The sequence below is a fragment of the Neovison vison genome, chromosome 6 (assembly GCF_020171115.1).
Source record: "Neovison vison isolate M4711 chromosome 6, ASM_NN_V1, whole genome shotgun sequence".
Lineage (NCBI taxonomy): Eukaryota > Metazoa > Chordata > Mammalia > Carnivora > Mustelidae > Neogale > Neogale vison.
This window is the reverse complement of record NC_058096.1, coordinates 157,009,265-157,029,269: the sequence shown is the minus strand read 5'-3', so window position 1 is coordinate 157,029,269 and position 20,005 is coordinate 157,009,265. Positions and strand designations below refer to the sequence as shown.

Genomic DNA, 20,005 nt, shown 5'->3' with positions numbered 1-20,005 from the left:
CCAGGACTGTTATGCCCAAGTTTTTGCGTCTGAGAGACGCAATCACACGAGGGTTTATTTGACAAGCTTAAGCCTGGGCCCAAGTATACCCGACACAGCAGAGTAGGGACTTGGACCCTGAGCCAGATTATAGTCAGAGTTTTTAAAGGCAGAGTAGGGGTGGACTCGGCGGTAGGTGAGGACAAAGGGGATTAGGGATGGCGTAAGTCTCTAAGGACTTTCAGAAACAAGGTCTCCAAGACCTTGAGGGGCTAGCTATTGTTGGGAGAGAGGTTATTTATTACCAATAATAAAAATCTTCTTGTGAGACCCTTTAGATGTATATCAGTGGGCCATATACTTGGGAATAATTCTCCACACTATCTTGGAGGTTTAGAGATAAAGTTTCCTAAAGAAATTGTTAAAGTAGACTTGCAGGATTCTGGTTGGACCTGTTGGGGTAGGGGGTCGGTCAGGCTAGGATTGTTCTTAGCAAAACCTCAAGGTGAGGGCAATTAAGTCCCCAGGGGAGAGCCACTCTGTCTGTTTCAAGGGCTTGTCAGTAGGTAAGGAATTATAATGATTTTTTTCTGCCTCTGTCAGCTAAACTTGAGGTGGGATAGCCTTAATTTTCTCGCCCTCCACAAGGACAAATACAAATCTCAAGTGTCTTCTCCACAAACATCAACAGAAAGAGCTTTGACAACCTGAGCAGGTAATTATTCTAACTCTTCTTTTAAAAGCTAGTGAGTTTTGCATTATTATACCCATCCCGTAATTAAAAAATTTTTTTAAGTTTTTATTTTAATTCCAGCTAACATACAGTCGTGGTTAAAATTTTTTTTAAAGATTTATTTATTTATTTATTTATTTATTTGACAGACAGAGATCACAAGTAGGCAGAGAGGCAGGCAGAGAGAGAGGAGGAAGCAGGCTCCCCACTGAGCAGAGAGCCCTATGCGGGGCTCGATCCCAGGACCCTGGAATCATGACCTGAGCTGAAAGCAGAGGCTTCAACCCACTGAGCCACCCATGTGGCTTTACCCAGGTGCCCCATGGCTAAATTTTTTTAATGAACATTTTAAGGCTTTTGTGTCTGTCTATGTGTTTCTGTGGATGTATGGTATTTTCCTACTTCTGGATGTCATTGCCACAATTTGCCAAAAAAAAAAGCTCTATTTAATCAGCGTGAGGAAAATCACTTATATGAAATAAAGACTTCAAAAACTCTTAGAAATATAAAAACTTAACCCAAATATTTTTCAAATTCTGTGATCTAGGATTAATCTTTAGTAAATAAAAGCTAGTTTAAGATTGTTGGGTTTAATGAAAACGGGCATGTCTTGGGTACGTGGGTGACTTGGTTGGTTAAGCGTCTGCCTTCGGCTCAGGTCATGGTCCCAGGGTCCTGGGATCGAGCCCCACATCAGGCTCCTTGCTCAGTGGGGAGTCTGTTTCTCCCTCTCCCTCTGCTGCTCCCCCTGCTTGTGTGCATACACACTCTCTCTCTCTGTCAAATAAATATATAAAATCTTGATGATGATGATGATGATGATGATGATGATGATGATGATGATGGAAACATCACTGTGGGGCAGCCAGATCCTGCGGAGTCCAGGGCCGGGGTGGGGGGGCAGGCAGTGAAAGAATTCACCCAAGGCAGAACAAAGGAGATAGAAGTTTATTGAATACACCACAGGAAGCAATGGGCAGGACTCAAAGGAGCAACGGTCTGGAGGCAGTGGTGGTGGCATAATAAGAAGGAAGGTGAGGAGGTATGGGAAGGTATGGACTTTTCCTCTTTTTTGCTACCTGTGTCCAAGTGTAAGTAGACCCCTCGTCAGCTAGAGCTCATGGCTATTTTGAGGCGAGTCACCTGATGGGCTTATTTGCATTCAGCCAGCCAGCGGGTCAGGAGTCACTGTGAGCCCTTCTACCTAACTCAAGTTTCCAGTTCTCAAGCCTGCTGCCTGGGAGCGGGCTGTACCAGCTCTGCATGCAAGAAAAGTAGGATGTATATTTTTGCTAAGAGAAATTATGAGGAATGGAAATTAATTTTTGTTGAGGGAAAAGAAAATCATTTTGTTTTTATATTTAAGCTTCTTCCTCCCATCCCCCATGATTGGGAAAGAGAATAAACATAAGACAAAATATGAAAAGAAAAAAAAATGAAAGAATAAAAAGGTGTTAGGAGGCTTGTAGAAAAGGAATCTTGGAAAAATAATTTCATGTGTGATCCAACTGGCTAAGATTGGAATGGATCTAATCAAACTTTTAGAAGGGATTAATGAATTTTAACATCAAAAATGTACTGGTATAGGGATGCCTGGGTGGCTCAGTAGGTTAAGCCGCTGCCTTCAGCTTGGGTCATGATCCCAGGGTCCTAGGATCGAGTCCCACCACGGGCTCCTTGCTCAGTGGGGAGCCTGCTTCTCTCTCTGCCTCTGCCTGCCACTCTGCCTACTTGTGCTCTCCCTCTCTCTCTGACAAATAAATAAATAAAATCTTTATTAAAAAAAAGATTTATTGGGACGCCTGGGTGGCTCAGTTGGTTGGACGACTGCCTTCGGCTCAGGGCGTGATCCTGGAGTCCCGGGATCGAGTCCCACATCAGGCTCCCAGTTTCATGGGGAGTCTGCTTCGCTCTCTGACCTTCTCCTCGCTCATGCTCTCTCTCACTGTCTCTCTCTCTCAAATAAATAAATAAAATCTTTAAAAAAAAAAGATTTATTAAAAAAAGTATACTGGTATAAAGTTAGAATTGGTGTCATCTGTGCTAAAAGAATGTTTTCTGATACTCTTGGTCTTCTGTTTAAGAGATTATGAAAATTTTTTTTAACCTTTTAAGTAATCTTTCTAGAAAACAAAGATTTTTGTCTTGTCAATACAGTTTCTTTTGTTTCATAACAGATCTTTGATTACTTAAGAAAATTGAGTTGGGGCGCCTGGGTGGCTCAGTGGGTTAAAGCCTCTGCTTTCGGCTCAGGTCATGATCCCAGGGTCCTGGGATCGAGCCCCACATCGGGCTCTCTGCTCAGCAGGGAGCCTGCTTCCCCCTCTTTCTCTGCCTGCCTCTCTGCCTACTTGTGATCTCTCTCTCTGTCAAATAAATAAATAAAATCTTAAAAAAAAAAAAGAAAGAAAATTGAGTCTTCTCCATTACAATATTTAACATTCTGTATTTGCCAGTGAAGTTTCAAATTATCACTGTGGTTAAATAGATAACCAAATATTCTTATACCCTGAACTATGATCCTATTTGACTGTTTTTTAAAACCATTTGATATTTTTGACAAACTTTCCAAAAAATCAAATGCTAAATGAAGTCTTTTTAAAAGACTGAAAGAAAAAAGAGAATGGAAGAGAAAGGGAGGGAGAGGGAGGGGAGGGGAGGAGGAAAAGGGAAGGGGAAGGGTGGGGAGGGAAAAAAGGGAAAGGGGAAGGGAGAAAGAATGGAAGAGAAAAGAAATGAGAAGAAAAAAAGGAAGGAAAGAGAAAGGGAGGGAGGGAGGAAGGAAGGAAGATTTGTTCTGTTTATAAAAAGGGAATTGTTAAACCAGTTAGGTTTATTTGCTATTAAATTAAAGGGGAAGCACTGTCAAATAAGAAGTGATATACCATGCCCTCTTTATGTTGTATTTGTATAGTTATCTGTAAGTGTTCCAGACACTGTGAAATTCCTGGAAAACTGAAATGACCTGGTGTAATGTTATCAGTCATAATTTCAGTTTCTATCTTAAAGTGTTATGTAGAGAAATAACCAAATTTTCTTGTTGATCCATTATAATAAGCTCTCATCTGATCTTTAACTGTAGGCATTATAACTCTTTTATCATTTACAGACAGTTGTTTCACTCAGATGCTTTTGGCCAAAGCGATTCTGCAAAAGTCCTTCATCTTTAGGACACCCGGTTGGCTCAGGTAAGTGTTGACGCTTGTCTTTGGCTCAGGTCATGAACTCAGGGTCACTGAGTGTGAGGCCTACTTAAGATTCTCTTTCGCCCTCTGCCTCTGCCTTCCTGCACCTCTCATGCATAGTGCGTGTTCTCCCTCTCAGAAAAAAAGAAAAAAGGTGCTTTATCTTCAAGGAGATATAGGGAAAGGACTTTGAAAAGTACAGGTTTCTGATAACTTTAATATCATAAAACAAAACTGGGTAAGGATTTCCAAAACTAATGGAAAAACTGGATTCAAGCAAAACAATATTAATTACATGGATCTGAGTGAATGTAGGGGGATGATTATAATTTTTTATGACTTTTTGTTTGAAACATTGCTGGTTCCTTAATGTTTTGTTTTTCCAGATTTAAGGAAACCTTTCCTCTTAAGCTATCTAAGACTTACTTTGTAAATAACACCTTTGTAAACAAAGATGAAACATTTACTTTTTCTTCTTGATCCTGATACTTCCAGAAATCAGAGATTTTTGAGTATTCTTTACATGGCGATATAATTATTTATTTGCATAAGTTCAATAAGAATCTGATCTCCTTGTAACTAGACACAATCTGAACACTGGCTATATTACCAAGGCTCTGGAATGTCATGTGTATAAATTCAGATAGGATTGGACAGCTGTAAGGGAATAAAGTTGACTTTATAAAGCCAGTGAAGCCCCTTGGAAAAATCAGCCTGATACTCTGCCTATAGGGTTGCTGGCAGTCTTACCTGGTGAGTAAGGAAGATCATCTCCTGACAGGCCCAGGAATCTAAAAATATTTTGGGGACCTTGAGAAAGGAAGAATTCACCCAAACCTGCAATAGTTATTAGGTAAAAATCTAATAATGAGCCCTTGGCTTGGCTTTCTGGCCTCAGAAGCTTTGAGGAGTTCAATATGAGATTCCTCTAAAAAGAGCTTATATTTTGACTGGTTTGGGTCTCGGGGACAAGCTCTCAAGTGCACACAAACATTGGGAATTATCCCGCTTACAATAATCATAGTAGTTTCCTTGGCATGCTGTAGTCTCTCAAAAGCTTTAAATGCATGCTTGCAGCCACTAACTACCAAGCAAATGATCTCTCCTAAGACCGGACTATCAAAAAAGGACCAAAGAGAAGGACCAACTAAAAAATTGTGAACCTGAAGCCATGATCTGTGAACACCACAGAGATTCAGCAAAAAAACATCATGACCTATGACACAAAGAGGGTAAGTTAAAGCTGTGAGAACTACAGTGTGGTAGCTGAAGTGGCACTAATGCCTTACATTTTGATCCCATCTCTTAGTTAAGCTTAGAGTCTGATCAAAAGGAAAAATTGTTTAAAAAGACATAATAGGCCCAAAATAGAGTCACTTGTGCTAAGCCCCATGCCAGCAAACCAAGACTTCACACCTGACCTCATTGCAATTTCCGTCTCTCCCAGAAATGTGATCTTTAACCAAGTCAGTCTGGAATTACCTGGTTAGCACTAGTGAGGTGATCTGATAGACTCCTACCTTCCCCCAAAGGAAGGTGGCTTTGCCGGAAACATCTACTCTTTGCAGGAAATTTTCTTTTTTCTGCCCTTTTGTGCCTATGAAAGTCTTCTGTTTTGTACAGCTCTTGGGGGCTCCTTTCTGCTTGCTAGATGGGATGCTGCCCAATTCATGAATCATTGAGTAAAGCCAATTAGATCTTTCAATCTACTCAGTTGATTTTTTTTTTTTTTTAAACAAGGAACAGACTCTGGATCACAGTGGATCGGTAGCTGTGCCCAAGTTCCTGTCTTCTAGCTCAAGTTCCCTTGGTTACTTGGAGCCAAAGAAGCAAAAATCCTCTCCCTGACTGGAGTAAGAAGATGCTGTGGGCTAGGGACAGGCTCCTGTCTCCATCCCAGTTCTCTCCCATCAGGGGGGCACCATATTAGGCAGTGGCAACTGGCAGCATCTGTTTTCTTGGCAATTCTATTGAGATGATGCTAAGGACAAGCACATGCAAGAAAGCTAGGTAATGAAGAGAAGATAGAGCTGGAGACATTGGTGAGACTGGTGGGGAATTTGGGATGGGGCAGAGAGGGAGGTGCAGTCCTTATGCAGGGTCATGGGCCCTTGCCTCTGCCCTGCCTTGACCTGCCATGCATGCTGGCTGACTAATAAGAAGCCAGAGGCTGTGCTGGCCAGCGGGCCAGATACAAGCATGCTGTGTCCAGAACCACCCCGTATAGGCTTGCTTCCCTGCATTCCCTTTGCCTGTGCTCCTCAGGCTCTCTTAAATTGGTTCAGAATTCAAACATGGGAAGGCTTTCCCATGCACACACAGGCAAATACGTGAATGTGTGTGTGTGCACATGTGCAGCTAAACGTGTATTTTTTCCTGATGCCATCTTCAGTCTTATCATTCCTCATCTCCCATGTCTGAACTAGATGCTTTCCAAGCCAAGTCTACCTCCAGTAGACCTCTTCCAGGGTAAAAAGTGGGGGCTTTTTACTCTTTGGGAGATGCCTCCTGTCAGAAGTCCTAGTTATTCTCCATTCCTATAAGAATCCTGACCTACCAGCCACAAAGCGCCCCATCCCAACCTTGACTCCAGCAAGGGCTTCCACAGCTGAGGTTGTGATCAAGGGAGACTTTGGCCTGTGTACCTCTGTTATCACTGAGAGATTATCTGTTGTGAATAAAGCTTTCCTGTGGCCAGCCGCTCACTTGTGCCTTATCTTGGTCATGTGTTGATTGTTTCTTCCTCAATTGGAGTAGAGCTCAGAATGCACCTCTTGGCTCTTTGGTAATTGCTGTGTGCTCTTAGATTATCTTCTGTACTGATAAGGAAAGGCATTTGTGCCTTTGGTGTGTCTCTTGGCCTTCTTTTTTTTTTTTTTCTTTAAAGATTTTATTTATTTGACAGAGAGCACAAGCAGGGGGGGAGTAGCAAGGGTAGAGGGAGAAGCAGGTTTCCTGATCATCAGGGAGCCTGATGTGGAACACGATCCCAGGACCCTGAGATCATGACCTGAGACGAAGGCAGACACTTAACCAACTGAGCCAACCAGGCACCGCTGTTTCTTGGCATTCTTGCTGCCCTACCACATGTCAGAGACTCCTAGGAGAAAGATAAGATCAGCAGCGTCAAGAGGCAAGATTGGGCTGCTGACCTTAGTATGCAAACTGGGTCCTTACTACTCTCCTGACTTACCCCCATTGTCTATTGTGTGCTGGTCCCTAGAAGGGACTTCTGTGTCCCTCTGAGTGCTGGAACTACTCTCAGTATTTGGGGTCTATCATAATGAGAGGGATTTGAGCTAGGAGTGACTTGTTTAGGGTGTTGCAATTGGAGGGGGCTGCTTGTGTACTGGCTAAAGCTCATTCCTGTGTTGGGCCCAAGAAGGTCCTCTTGTGAGGCTTGTGTTCATCATCCTGTCCATAAAGCATCCTCGGATTCTGCAAGCCAGAGTGGGTGAGTTTTTCAACAAACTCTATCCTTCCCAGGCCACAGCCAGGGAGTTGAAGTGTGACAGGTCAGGCCAGGCAAGGCTGGATTAAATATTAACAGTCATCACTGCTTAGAGGAACAAGTGCCCCAAAGCCAGGCTGCAGAGCTGTTTGGTGGCCCCAGGCTGACCGGTAGACATGGCTCAGTTTGCCCAGGTCCTGGCTGAAATAGGTGATTTTGGACGCTTCCAGATACAGCTGATGATACTGTTGAGTATCCCCAACTTCCTGTCTGCTTTCTACATGTTCGGCCAGGTCTTCATGTTCCAGGATGAGGCCCACCACTGCTCAGTGGCCTGGGTAAAGAACCACACTTTGAACCTGAGTACCACGGAGCAGCTGACACTGAGCGTGCCTCTGGATGCTGCAGGCAAGCCCGAGCCCTGCCTCATGTTCCGGCCGCCCCCTGACGGTGCCACCCTGGAGGAGATCCTCAGCCACCACTTCAATGAGACACAGCCTTGCGATGCAGGCTGGGTGTATCCTGAGGACAGGCCTCTGTCCCTAAAGAATGAGGTAGGGCTGCCCTTCTGCACGTCTGCCTGTTTGGGATTGGTCAGCAGCTCTGTCCGGCCCTCTGCCCTCAGCAGCTGGTGCTGCTGCTTCTCTGTGTGCCCTTCAGCACTCACACCTGAACGATGGACCATTGGTGTGCTTTTTTTTTTTTCTTTTTGCCACTCATCCTGCTTTTCTCTTTGTCCTCCAACTATTGGCCCCTTCACCTCTCTGTCCATGTTCTTTCTCTGGTCTGTCTGCCCATCTGTCCATGCATCTTTCCCTATCTTTTTGTTTGTCCCTTTGCCTATGTACCCAGCTTGCCTGCCTTCCTTCCCCTCCTGCTTTCCTGTCTTTGTTTCTTTCTCTCCCTCCAGGGTTCCCATCTATCTGTCCATTGGCCTTGGCCGTTCAGTCCCTGAGCTCTGCTGTTTACCTAGCTTCCTGCTTGCCTACCCTCCTGCTTGCCTGCTGTGGGGCCCCTGCCTTCCAGCTGCTCTCTCCAGAGCTATGCCTGCCTGCCCTCTGAGGACACCCATGACTCTAGGACTCGTCCTTCAGGTGACAACACTTGCTCTGCTAAACTTATTTTCTTAGGAAGGATCCAGGCAGGTAAACAGGTTCCCTTTCCAGCCATCTGAGCAAGAAGGGCTCTCTGGAAGCATCCATGCCCACTTTGCTGCTTCCCAAGAAGCAGGGACTGAGGCACAGAGGAGAGAGATGACTTGGTCAGGGCAACCCAATGAGCTGATTGTGGAGGTGGGGCTCCCCCTCAAGTCCCTGCAGGCACAGGAAAGAGCACAGATAGTCCAGAATCCTGAGGTATGGGTGTTGTTGGGAAGGTCTGGACAACTCACCTTGATGGTGGTGGATACTGAGCCTTTGTGGAGGGAGGACTCGAGTCCAGAGATTAAACATTCACTGCTCCCCCTGTGAGTAAAAAAAGTATTTACTTTTTAGAGGCTTTCAGAGGATTTTGTTTAATCCAAAGGCATTCACATTTTTAAAAAGTAATCTGTGCACCCAATATGGGGCTCGAGCTCACAACCCTGAGATCAAGAGTTGCGCACTCTACCAAGTGAGCCAGACAGGTGCCCCAGGCATTCAGTTTTTTAAAAAAATTTTTTTTTAATGATTTTATTTATTTATTTGACAGAGAGAAATCGCAAGTAGGCAGAGAGGCAGGCAGAGAGAGAGAGAGGGAAGCAGGCTCCCTGCTGAGCAGAGAGCCCGATGTGGGACTCGATCCCAGGACCCTGAGATCATGACCTGAGCCAAAGGCAGCGGCTTAACCCACTGAGCCACCCAGGCGCCCCCCCCAGGCATTCAGTTTTTAAAGTGTGACCATAAACCTGCCCCCTGAACCCTTGCAGGCTGAGGATATGTCCTCCCTGTCTTCCTCCTGACCTTCCACCTCATTCTGCCCCACAGGGGTATAGGCAGCCTAGGAGCGCTCCCAGCAGAGCCCAGCTGGTCCTCATTGCCCTCTCCATGTCCCCAGCTTCACCATCATGATAGGGTCAGCCTCCCCAGGTCCTCAGATGCCACGGGTGCCTACTTCCACATGTGCTCAAACTCTCCCTACCTGCCCAAAAACCATCCTAAAAGCCCAGGCAAGCAAGCAGACTGCTCGGAGCCAACTCTAGCCCTGTTCATACTCTCTGTGCTGGAGTGTTGGCGTGATTTTATTCAGTCAAAGCTCCCTGAATATTTACTGTACAGGGACCAGTCAGAGGAGGGAGGCACCTTGTTCTCCTTCTCTGAGGATTTGAGGCTCCCCCTTTTCTTTAATCATCAACCTAGCCTGTGCTAGCACTGGGGTTGGGCCTTGGACCTCTTGTCCTTCCCTATCATGTTTCTCCTGCTCTGGCCCTCCCAAGGACTTCGATTCTCAGGAGAATGTCCACCTTTGGTCCTTTGTGCCCTGCACCAAATGATAACTCCAGCTTCTCTTTGAGAGCTTCATGGCTGTGAGCTCTTCTGCCTCTGTTGCACATCTCGGGGGAGGGGTTCTGCCACACCAACTCAGGGGGCTCTCTCTGAGCTGATATCTCAACTTTCCTTATTACAGCAGCTGCATAATCAAATTGAATTTCAGACAGGTCTAATTTGAGAAGAAAAGAGCAAGTTGCCTCATAGGCTGTGTGCTCTTTTATACAGAATATATTTCTCCTTCTCAGTCTACCTCCCAACATTTCCTAGGTGTCCATCCATGGTAAAAGATAGCAGGACTCCCAGTCCTGTTGACATGAGTCTCTAAACATGGAGGGAAACAGGTCTGGAGTGACTAACCACAGTGTGACCTGTCCTGGGACGGGAGAAGGGACAGGAATGGTAGGGAAGGAGAAGCCGAGAGAATGGCCATACCCGGGACTGGAGGTGTGAAAATGCTTGGTATGTTTGAGGAATGCTGACGTGCAAAGAGGTGGGGAAGTGGGCAAGAGCTGGCCCTTAAACCGTCTTCAATACAGAGCTGAGGAATTTGGGCCTTCTCCTAGAGACCAAAGGGAGCCACTAAAGCTTTTGGAACAGGGGCGGGAGATGTGACAGGTGTGTACCAAGAACAGGGGCTGGTGTCTATGTGCCTCTGTGACAGGCCCCAGGGAGAACCATTCACTGTGGGTGTTAGGGCTGGGGAGGTTAAAGGCTGGTGTCCCAAGGGGGAGCCCTCTTGTCTCTGTTCCCTCTGAACGCGATCTGCTACTTCTTGGCCCCTCTCCAAGCCTTGGTCTCTGTGGCTGCACAGTGAGAATGATAAGCCTTTATGTGGTTAGAATGAGGGTTTAATGAAATAGCAGGTCTATACACTATACGGAGGTAGTGAACGCGGCCACTGAGTAGGGGCACCGGCCCTGGGAAACTCCTTTGGATTGGCACCCATGCCTTCAGTCTGAAATGTCTGTCCCCAGCTGTGACTTTCCTGAGCATGGTGGCCAGGGCACCCTCTGCTGAGCTAACATTTACTGAAGGCTTCCTGGGTGACAGCCCCTGTGGTAATAATCATGTTATGCGTTCCCCAATAATCCTATTGTTTGCTATAAGTTATAAATCCTATAAGTTGCTCAGTTCAGACTCCAGAGGCATCTTATTTTAAAGAGTGTCTAACCACAAAGGCAACCTGTGCTTGCTAAATAAAAACCAGACAAGCTGGAGCGCGGGGGAGCGAGTTCAAATCCCCTGTCCCGCCTCATTTCCTCCCAGGTGCAATCAGTGAATCATTCCACATATATTGAAAATTAACAGTTGTTTTTGAGAAGAGAATAGGAGCACAATGGTGTCTTCTGGACTGATTAATTTCTTGCCAAAAGTTATTTTGACTGATGACGATTGGCTAGTTGGCTAGCTGTAGGTATTCGTTCATTTACTGATTCATTCGGTAAAAATTCTTTTAGCTTTCATGCTGTTTCGGTCCATGTCTGGGGCAAAAGGGGTATCTGAACTCCATTGCCATCCAGCAGTGGACCGAAGATGATGAGCGTAACCTCTCCTCAATCAGGGCAGTGTGCCAACAAATCAAGGACTGTCGTGAGAATTATGTAACACATGGGAAGCATTTAGGAGACTACCCAACACAGAGGGAGCCCTCCAAAGACATGAGTCATGGAGACGCTGTCTCCACGGGCTGCGGAGGAGAGCTCACGTGTCTAACCTGCAGACATTCCCACGCCAGGAGCCCAGAAGTCCCTGAGGGGCCCAGAGACCAGTGGGGGTAGGGGTCAGTCACACGTGCCTCCCATCGCGCACCTGCAGCAGACGCGTGCGGAGTTACGCAGCCATGCGTATTTTCTCCACTCAGTTTCTCAGATCATCTGTCAGGTTCTCTCTGAGTCTGCAGAGAGTCTCCGTGTGTGCACGCGAGTGAACCCCCACACACATGAGGGTTTCCTCCCCATATTCCTCCATCCTAATCTCCTGCAAGTGGCGTGTGAGGGTTCCGTGGGATTCTCACTGCCTGTGAATGATTAGAGTTTCATGGAGATTTCGCAGCCAGATGAGAAAATTTGAAGGCACCCAAGTAGGTCCCAGGGGTGTCCTGGCTGTGGGAAAGAGACCCGGTTGGTCAGGAAGCAGCAGTGAGTCCCGTGTCAGAGGTCCCAAATTTTATATCCTTAGTGTGTCAGTAATTCTCCATGGCATCTCCAAGCCAAAAGAAAAACCTAACGGTTTTATGTGTTAACTAGTTAGGTTCAAACAACTTAATAATTATGTTCTAAGAACTTAGTAGCTGTTTTAAGAAATAATGTGCATTCAGGGCTCCTGGGTGGTTCATTAAGCATCTAATTTTGGCTAAGGGCATGATCTCAGGTTCCTGGGGTCAAGCCCCTCATCCTCTGGTTCCTTGCTAGGCAGGGAGCCTGCTTCTCCCTCTCCCGCTCCCCACCTCCGCTTGTGCTCTCATGCTCCCCCTTCCCTTGCCTTCCCCCCTCTTCCTTGCAAAAAATTACAATACAGTCTTTAAAAAATAAATAATCTTTAAAAAATAAAAAATAATACATGCAAACTAAAGGAAAATATTTTTCATTTTTAAACAAATAGTTACCTATTAATAGGATCTGTGTACCTACTGGGAGCTGCACAGTGTCTCCGTCTTTGAACATTTTCTCTCCACATGATGCTTGCTTTTTTTCCCCAAAACAACTGCCAAAAATACAGTGTCACATCGATATGATGTTACTGAAAGGAGTGTAGCATGATCTCCTGTTGCAACAGAACTGTTCTTAATTGGCAGTTCTTGTAATACGAGACAGATGTTAAATATTCCTATATTTCCCTTTAAAATGTTAAATATTGTTCTGTACCCCATGAATTTATTCTGGTGTCCTGAGGTGACTGCACACAGTTTGGGAACCATGGGCATCTGCCCCGAGAGGTTTGTAAGTGGGTGGGCTAGATGACAAAGGACTTGCTGTCCCCTGCTCCTTGTTCACATCCGCCTGTGTCTGCCTCAGTTCAACCTGGTTTGTGATCAGAAGTACCTGAAGGAGACTTCACAGTCGGTGTACATGGCGGGGCTCCTCGTTGGGGCTCTCATCTTTGGGCCTCTCTGTGACTGGTAAGAACCGTGACCAGCTCCCCCCTGACCTAGCATTCTCCTGTGTTCCTGGCACGGTTTCCCTCCACACCCTTCCCTGGTGTCCAGGGAAGGGCAGTGTGTCCTTCCCTGGAGAGCGAGCCCAGGGCAGGGCTGGGTCTCCCTTCCTTCCCCTCCGAGAGATTCCCTCACAGACCTACTCTTTGTTACTCCAGGATCGGCCGCAAGGCCACTATCCTAGTGCAGCTGCTACTCTTTGCCATCATCGGCCTGACCACAGCCTTCATGCCCAGCTTTGAGCTCTATATGGTCCTGCGTTTTGCCGTGGCTACTGCTGTCGCTGGGTACACCTTCAGCAACGTGTCCCTGCGTGAGTGTATGGGTCCTGAAGCCCTGAGCCTTGAGGTGAGGTCTTGGGGTCTGAGCAGTCCATGTGCGCAGACTGCCTGTGGTAGCCTTGTCGGGAGCCCAGGCCACAGGTGGCCACACGCAAAGGGGTCTGAGGTCCACGTGGACGGAGCAGCATCCGGGGAGCACCAGGGAGGGACAGTGCCAGGGGCTGGCCTGCCCTCAACCTCTCTGTTTGCACAGTTACAGAGTGGGTGGGGCCCTCGAGGAGGACGCAGGCCGTGGTCCTGGCCCAGTGCGCCTTCTCCGTGGGGCAGATGGTGCTGGCAGGACTCGCCTATGGCATCCGAAACTGGAGGCTTTTCCAGATAGCGGGCACTGCACCTGTCTTGCTGCTCTTCTTCTACTTCTGGTGAGGAGGTGCTTCCCAGAAGCAATCCACCCCCCTGGGACTAGTCTTGTGGAAGTGTGGTTGGAGCATAATACTGACATTCACCTCACAGAACACTCCGACAGCAAGGGGTGTGGGCTTCAGTGTGCACTGGAGCAGCTGGGACAGCCCCTGGGGGAGCTGGGGGCTCCGAGGTCACAGCCATTCCCGACCTGCAGGGCTCTGCCAGAGTCAGCACGGTGGCTTCTGACCCGAGGAAGGGTAGAGGAGGCTAAACAAGTGATCCAGAAGGCAGCCTCAGTCAACAAGCGGAAACTCTCCCCAGAGCTCCTGAGTCAGGTACTTGGTATAGACTGAGCCCAGCTCTTAAGCCTGGCCGGCACAGACCTTTCTACCTGGCCCCTCACTGTGCATCTTCCTACCAGCTCATCCCAGAGAAGATGGGCCCCTCAGGGAATGCCCTGGATCTGTTCAGACACCCGCAGCTCCGGAAGGTGACCCTGATCCTCTTCTGTGTCTGGTGAGTACAGCAGGGCCCAGGCCCCCCCCGAGGCCATGCATCTGCTGCGGCTGCATATGTGGCTGGGGGATGGTGACTGTCAGGGACGGGCTGTGTGATGTTATGGGTTTCTCTCGCTGTGACTCCCTCTTCAGCAGGCTCCCCCCGAGAGTGACGATGTCTCGTCACCCAGCAGTCACAGGGATGCCTGGACACTTTGTAGGTTTGTGGACAGCCTGGGGTACTTCGGCCTGAGCCTCCAGGTCGGTGACTTTGGCCTGGACATCTACCTGACGCAGCTAGTCTTTGGAACCGTTGAGGTGCCTGCTCGCTACTGCAGCATCTTCATGATGCAGCGGTTGGGCCGCAAGTGGAGCCAGATGCTGACTCTGGTTCTGGGCGGCCTCATGTGCATTGCCATCGTCTTTGTCCCAGCAGGTACCAGGGCTGGCTCTCCCACACCCTGGCCCCTCACCCCCCAACCCCCACGTCCAGAAGCCTGTCGCTTCCCTTCTAAGAATGAGGGCTCCCCTGGGGTCCAGGTGCAGAAGGGAGCTTGGGAGGGCAGGGTAGGGGTGGGGCGCAGGGCATGGGGCCATCTCCCTGCACGCGGCTGACCAGCATCCCTCATTAGATCTGCCAGTGGTGGTCACTGTGCTGGCTGTGGTGGGCAAGTTTGCCACGGCTTCCGGCTTCACCATCTCCTACGTGTACTCTGCCGAGCTCTTCCCCACTGTCATCCGGTAAGGGCTCCTGCCCCAATGCCCTGACTTTGGCCATCCCTCTCTGCCCTCACCGCTGTTCCACAGAGAGCTTATGAGGCTGGCTCAGGGGCAGCAGTGCTGGTGGGGCCCAGGGCACTGTCAGTCCCTGTGTTATCCTAGGCAGTGGAAGACAGATACAGAAGTAGGCTATGCCCTGGCCTCGTCAAGACAGGGATATGGAGGAAGTCTAAGAATGAATGGCTGAGAAACAGGAACACTCAGGTGGGGGTTGGGGGGTCAGGCAGGAGGTCCAGTCTTTGGTCTGATATTTGGTGGTGCGCAGGAGGGCAGCAAATGGACAGGCCTAGGGGTGGGAGAAGCGTGGTATCCAGCTGGACTACAAGCAGTTAGTATACGGAAGCAGAGAGCAGAGGCTGGCTGGCTGGGTGAGCCTAGGGAGTCTGTGGGGCCATAATGAGGGTCTGGGCTCTCTCAAGGTGGAGCTGGGGTAGAGCTGTAGCCTGGAGTTGGGGCTGGGTCTGCTCAGCTTGTACTGGCCTTCCCCCAGGCAGACGGGCATGGGGCTGTTGGGCATCTTCTCGAGGATTGGGGGTATCCTCACCCCTCTTGTGATCCTGCTGGGCGAGTACCAGGCAGCCCTCCCTATGCTCATCTATGGCAGCCTCCCCATTGGGGCAGGCTTACTCTGTGCCCTGCTGCCAGAGACACGTGACCAGCCCCTGAAGGACACCATCAAGGACCTGGAGCAGGGCCCCCAGCCACGGTGAGCTGCTTGTTTCTCTGAAGCCCAGATGTCTACCTCACCATGTGTCCACTGTTGCCTAGAGGCCAATATGGGGCCCTCAGGAGCCACAGACATATGACTGACTTTGGGCCAGATCCTCGTCCTCTGGGGAGGGGTGGTGAGGGATACTGCCATGTGACTAATTCTTGGCCAGTCAGTGATGGCCCCTGTTCCCTCCAGGCCTCCAGAGTCAGCACCTTCAGAAAAGGAGACAAAGGCCTTGGGAAGAACATCCAATCCAGGGGCAACTTTTGTGAGCAGTACATACCTCTAATTGTGTCTCTGAAGCTGGAGCAGCAGCAGCAGGGAGCTGCCTGAACACCCCCTGGAAAAGGCTGGCACCTGCCCACAAGTCCCAATCACAGATGGAGGCAGCACACCCTGGCCTGGTCCCCATGCTGGCTGCTGGCTGCCTGGTCCTGAAGCACATGGACCTCTTCTCGGTGCTTCTCATCAACTTTCTCACCCCAGCACACTCCCAAACCCTGTTCGTGGTAGGACCTCAGGTGTATCTTGGATTTCACTTGTTCTCTGATAGTCTTGTGAGAGTATGGCTCCTCTGGTCCCCTCAGTCTGGGGTTAAGCTCAGAACAGAGCAGATGCTTATAGCCTTTCCAAGGATGTAGGAGGAAATTGTGAAGCTGTGGCCTCCATCCAGGCTGGTGGGAGAAAAGGCTATAGAAGAGAAGAAGGTTGTAGTTTCTTCTCATGGCTGGGCCAGGTCCTGCTGGCTTGGGTGGGGCTGATGAGATAATAAAAGGCAAGTAGAGGGCAAAAAACAAATGCATCTCCCTCCCCCCAAGAGTGGGGTACATGGGACATTTCTTAGATACTCGGGACTGCCCAAAGACAAAGGAAGGAAAAAGTAAATGGTCACTTGGCGAAGATCACAGATTTTACAAGAAAAGCACAATCTTAAGAATAGTCAGACCTTCAGAAATGTATAAGCTCAATTTCCTGGAGTCCTAACATCACCTCTGTCCCCCCATATAGGATTAAAATAAAAAAAAGACCTATAGAATCAGTCATTCCTCACACTTAGATTACAGCCCTTCCTGCTCGAGGGGTCCTGTTGCCATGCTTTAATAAAATCTCCTTTTTATTTTTTTTATTTTTATTTTGTACTGAAAAAGTCTCAAGAATTCTTTCTTGACCATTCACTCTCAGATTCAAACTCCAAATTATATCATTTTGGTGTCCAGTGTGGGGCTCAAGTCTTTGCATCTGGAATTTGAGCCTTGGTGCAAACTTGGTGAATACTTACTCTTCCCTCCCTTTCATTTCAGGATCTTTTCAGGAGTATAGTCTTATTGGAACACTTTCATGTCCATTGCTCAAGCTATAGCGCTCTAGCCCATGGCTATTCTATGGGGAGGAGAAAGATTGCCTTTTGGCTTGAAGTTTGCACCCTGGCCAGAATTATAATAAGACCCAGAAACTTGTTGCCCTCTCTTCTGTCCTTATACAAGGTTGCCTTTCCTGGGCATGGGACAGCCACCTCAGTCACTAGGATGGCTGCCAATTGTAAGACTCCTATGTGAGGTTTCCTCCTCACTGGTCTAATGTGATCCCTTTCACATCTCTGGTCTGGCTGCTTTTGGTGGTGAGACATTTGCTCAGAGCTGGCCAAAACCAGTACCTGATTGGATTAAAACTCAACTTGGCACCATTTTCTAGAGAAGCCAGCTGTAAGGACCACACCTGTTGGAATGGTGCTTAGATCATGGTGGATTTCTGGCTTCATTGTTTTCTGCCAGTGTCCCCTACTAACTACTTAAATTACAAAATTGAGTAATTTCCCCCTTATAAAACATTTTAAGTGTTTTCCATGAGCTAAAAATGGTGGGTTCTTCATGTCATGGCATTTCAGTCCATTCCAGCAACCATTTATAGCGTAGGATGCAATGGGGAAGCAAGGGGACACCAGCATCCCTCCTATAAGGCAAGGCACTTTTCCTAGCGACTACTTAGGGGGACACTGCTGGTCACTTTGACACCAGGAATCTCTGTCATTTCGTGTGTGGGACACCACCTGGGAGATAGGGGGGAATTTTTTTATAATGGACCTTCTCTACTTTTCTAGGAATGTGGTATCATCTTTAGTCCCCAAGGATTCTCTTCTGAGATACCTTTTAATCCACTGGAGTCAATTTGGATTACAAGATTTAAGAAAGAGAAAATTGACATTCTCTAACTTTGTGACTTTAGTACACTCTAGGAGATGAGGGAAAATGGCCCATTAATGGTACATCTATCTATCAGTTAGATCTCTTTTGCAGAAAACAGAGCAAATGGACTGAGGTACCCCATGCCCATGCCTTCATGGTCCCGAATCAGGATCTGGACCTAAGAGCCTCTTACAGAATGTGTCTAACCACCAATCACTTTCATTAGCCTCCCTTGGGACATATTTGATGATGATTGTCTAAGTAGGCCCATTCCTCCTAATAAACCTGGGTTGTTGGAAGAGTCACTGACCAATCCAAACAAAGAAAACACCAGCTCTGTTACCACCCTTCCTCCTTATAAACCTCAAGACCCATCTGCTCCCAGCCCAGCTGGACTTGCCATATCTTCCAGGACTTCAACTAAAATCTGGATTGCATCTTTTTAGGGAGGTTGCTAATGGAGAAATGGGTACAATTAGAGTCCATGTCCCATTCTCCATGGCAGACCTGACACAGAAAAAACAACAATTAGGACGATATTCTGAAAACCCTTCTCAATGTATTGAGGGCTCCCAACAATTGTCTATTGTGTTTAATTTGACCTGGCAGGATATAGCCCATCATATTAACTCACTGTTGCAACCCTGAGGAAAAGAACCATATCTGGGCAGGAGCTCGAGAATTTGCCAATAAACTAGTAGCCAGAGATAGAGATCATTATCCAGTAGGAGGCACTGAGGTTCCCAATCCTGAATCTCACTGGAATTACCAAGAAGAAAGCAAAGTGAAGGAGGAGACCATATGGTCACCTGTTTAATAGAAGGAATGAAGAAAGGATTCTCTAAACGAGTAAACTTTGATAAAATTCTGGAAGTTACTCAAGGACCCGATGAAAATCCAGCTCTGTTTCAGGGTCATTTGATGGAAGCCATCCATAAATATACAAATCAGGACCCAATCTCACTGAGGAAACAACTATACTAACCATTTTATAAGTCAGTCAGCACCTGACATCAGCCAAAAAGTGATTAAGATGGCTAGAGGTCCTCAAACCCTCACGAAGTGAGTATAACTAATGGAGTCTTTAATAATAGAGATACGGGCTTACAACAGGAAAAGGACCAGAGAGCTCAATTGCAGGGTAAAATACAGGCTCAAATACTGGCTGGTTCTCTTGTGGATTCACCACACCACCAGACCCACCAGGCACCAGAGAAAAAGTCAGTTTCAGACACAGGACAAGGTAAGACCCTGCGCTACAAGTGCGGCCAAATCAGACATTGGAGCAAAGAATGTCCAAACAAAGTCTCTCCACTGGGGCCATCTCCTGTCCATAAGAAAAAAGGACCTTGGAAAAGAGACCATCCTCCTTTCCAGAGAGAGAGAAAGACAGGAACCCACTTCCCCACCCAAGAGCAGGCACCGGAGAATCTGGCATGATGGGCCCCGAGACTGGTCCAGCTCCCTTGACATCAAGCTGACTGTGCCCCAGCTTTCCCTGATGTGGAAAGTAAGGCTTATCAATTTCCTTATTGACACATGAGCCACTTACTCTGTCCTCATTCAGCACTCTGGCCCTACTTGTCCTTCTAACCACAAAATTGTTGGCAGAGAAGGGGAAACCAAAATGTGCCACCAGACAGTGATTTTAACCTGTAAATATAGAAGTCAATTGATCACTCATGTTTGTCTAGTCCTTCTGTCTTGTCCCACTCCATTAGTTGGACGAGACTTAATATATAAACTAGGAAGTTTAAAGAAGAGGGTGGCTTGCTCCCTTTAACACCTGGAGAAGTAAAACCTTACCCTGATATCCCTTCTAATATCTGGGAGGAAGTAAATCCCCAGGTCTGGGATTATGATGTCCCGGGATGGGCTCTTAAAGCCCAACCAGCTGAAGCAACCTTAAAGGACCCAACCACTACACCTCATAAAAAACTATAACCTAGGGGTGCCTGGGTGGCTCAGTTGTTGAGCGTCTGCCTTCGGCTCAGGTCATAATCCCAGGGTGCTGGGATCGAGTCCCATATCGGGTTCCTTGCTCAGCAGGAAGGCTGCTTCTCCTGCTCCCATTCCTCCTATTTGTGTTCCCTCTCTTGCTGTGTCCTTTCTCAAATAAATAAATAAAATATTAAAAACAAAACAAAACAAAAAAACTATACCTTTTAAAACCTGAG

The 20,005-nt window shown here is 47.6% G+C and overlaps 1 protein-coding gene across 10 annotated transcripts; it reads left to right on the top strand.

The window, feature by feature from the left end:
- The first annotated feature begins 588 nt into the window (after positions 1 to 588).
- Positions 589 to 19,801, top strand: SLC22A13 (solute carrier family 22 member 13). Of its 10 annotated transcripts, none has more exons than XM_044252674.1 (14): positions 589 to 694; positions 3,822 to 3,900; positions 5,008 to 5,129; positions 5,638 to 5,750; positions 7,642 to 7,902; positions 12,831 to 12,934; positions 13,129 to 13,283; positions 13,505 to 13,673; positions 13,871 to 13,991; positions 14,078 to 14,172; positions 14,375 to 14,589; positions 14,786 to 14,894; positions 15,424 to 15,639; positions 15,841 to 16,792. In XM_044252674.1, exons 5-14 carry the CDS (start codon positions 7,648 to 7,650, stop codon positions 15,932 to 15,934), a joined length of 1,533 nt encoding a protein of 510 aa, XP_044108609.1. In that variant the 5' UTR covers positions 589 to 694; positions 3,822 to 3,900; positions 5,008 to 5,129; positions 5,638 to 5,750; positions 7,642 to 7,647; the 3' UTR covers positions 15,935 to 16,792. The 10 variants fall into 10 exon arrangements, with proteins under 10 accessions (XP_044108609.1, XP_044108610.1, XP_044108612.1 ...); XM_044252675.1 differs by having other exon boundaries at positions 4,975 to 5,129; XM_044252677.1 differs by lacking the exon at positions 589 to 694 and adding an exon at positions 1,696 to 1,746.
- Positions 19,802 to 20,005: the final 204 nt, after the last annotated feature.

What these genes read in the sequence shown, in the direction of transcription:
- SLC22A13 (XM_044252672.1), top strand. Translation starts at nt 7,525, where the DNA reads ATGGCTCAGTTTGCCCAGGTCCTGGCTGAAATAGGTGATTTTGGACGC. An exon ending in CTGATCCTCTTCTGTGTCTG is followed by an intron (nt 14,173 to 14,374) that starts GTGAGTACAGCA and finishes GACACTTTGTAG; the next exon opens with GTTTGTGGACAGCCTGGGGT. An exon ending in CATCGTCTTTGTCCCAGCAG is followed by an intron (nt 14,590 to 14,785) that starts GTACCAGGGCTG and finishes ATCCCTCATTAG; the next exon opens with ATCTGCCAGTGGTGGTCACT.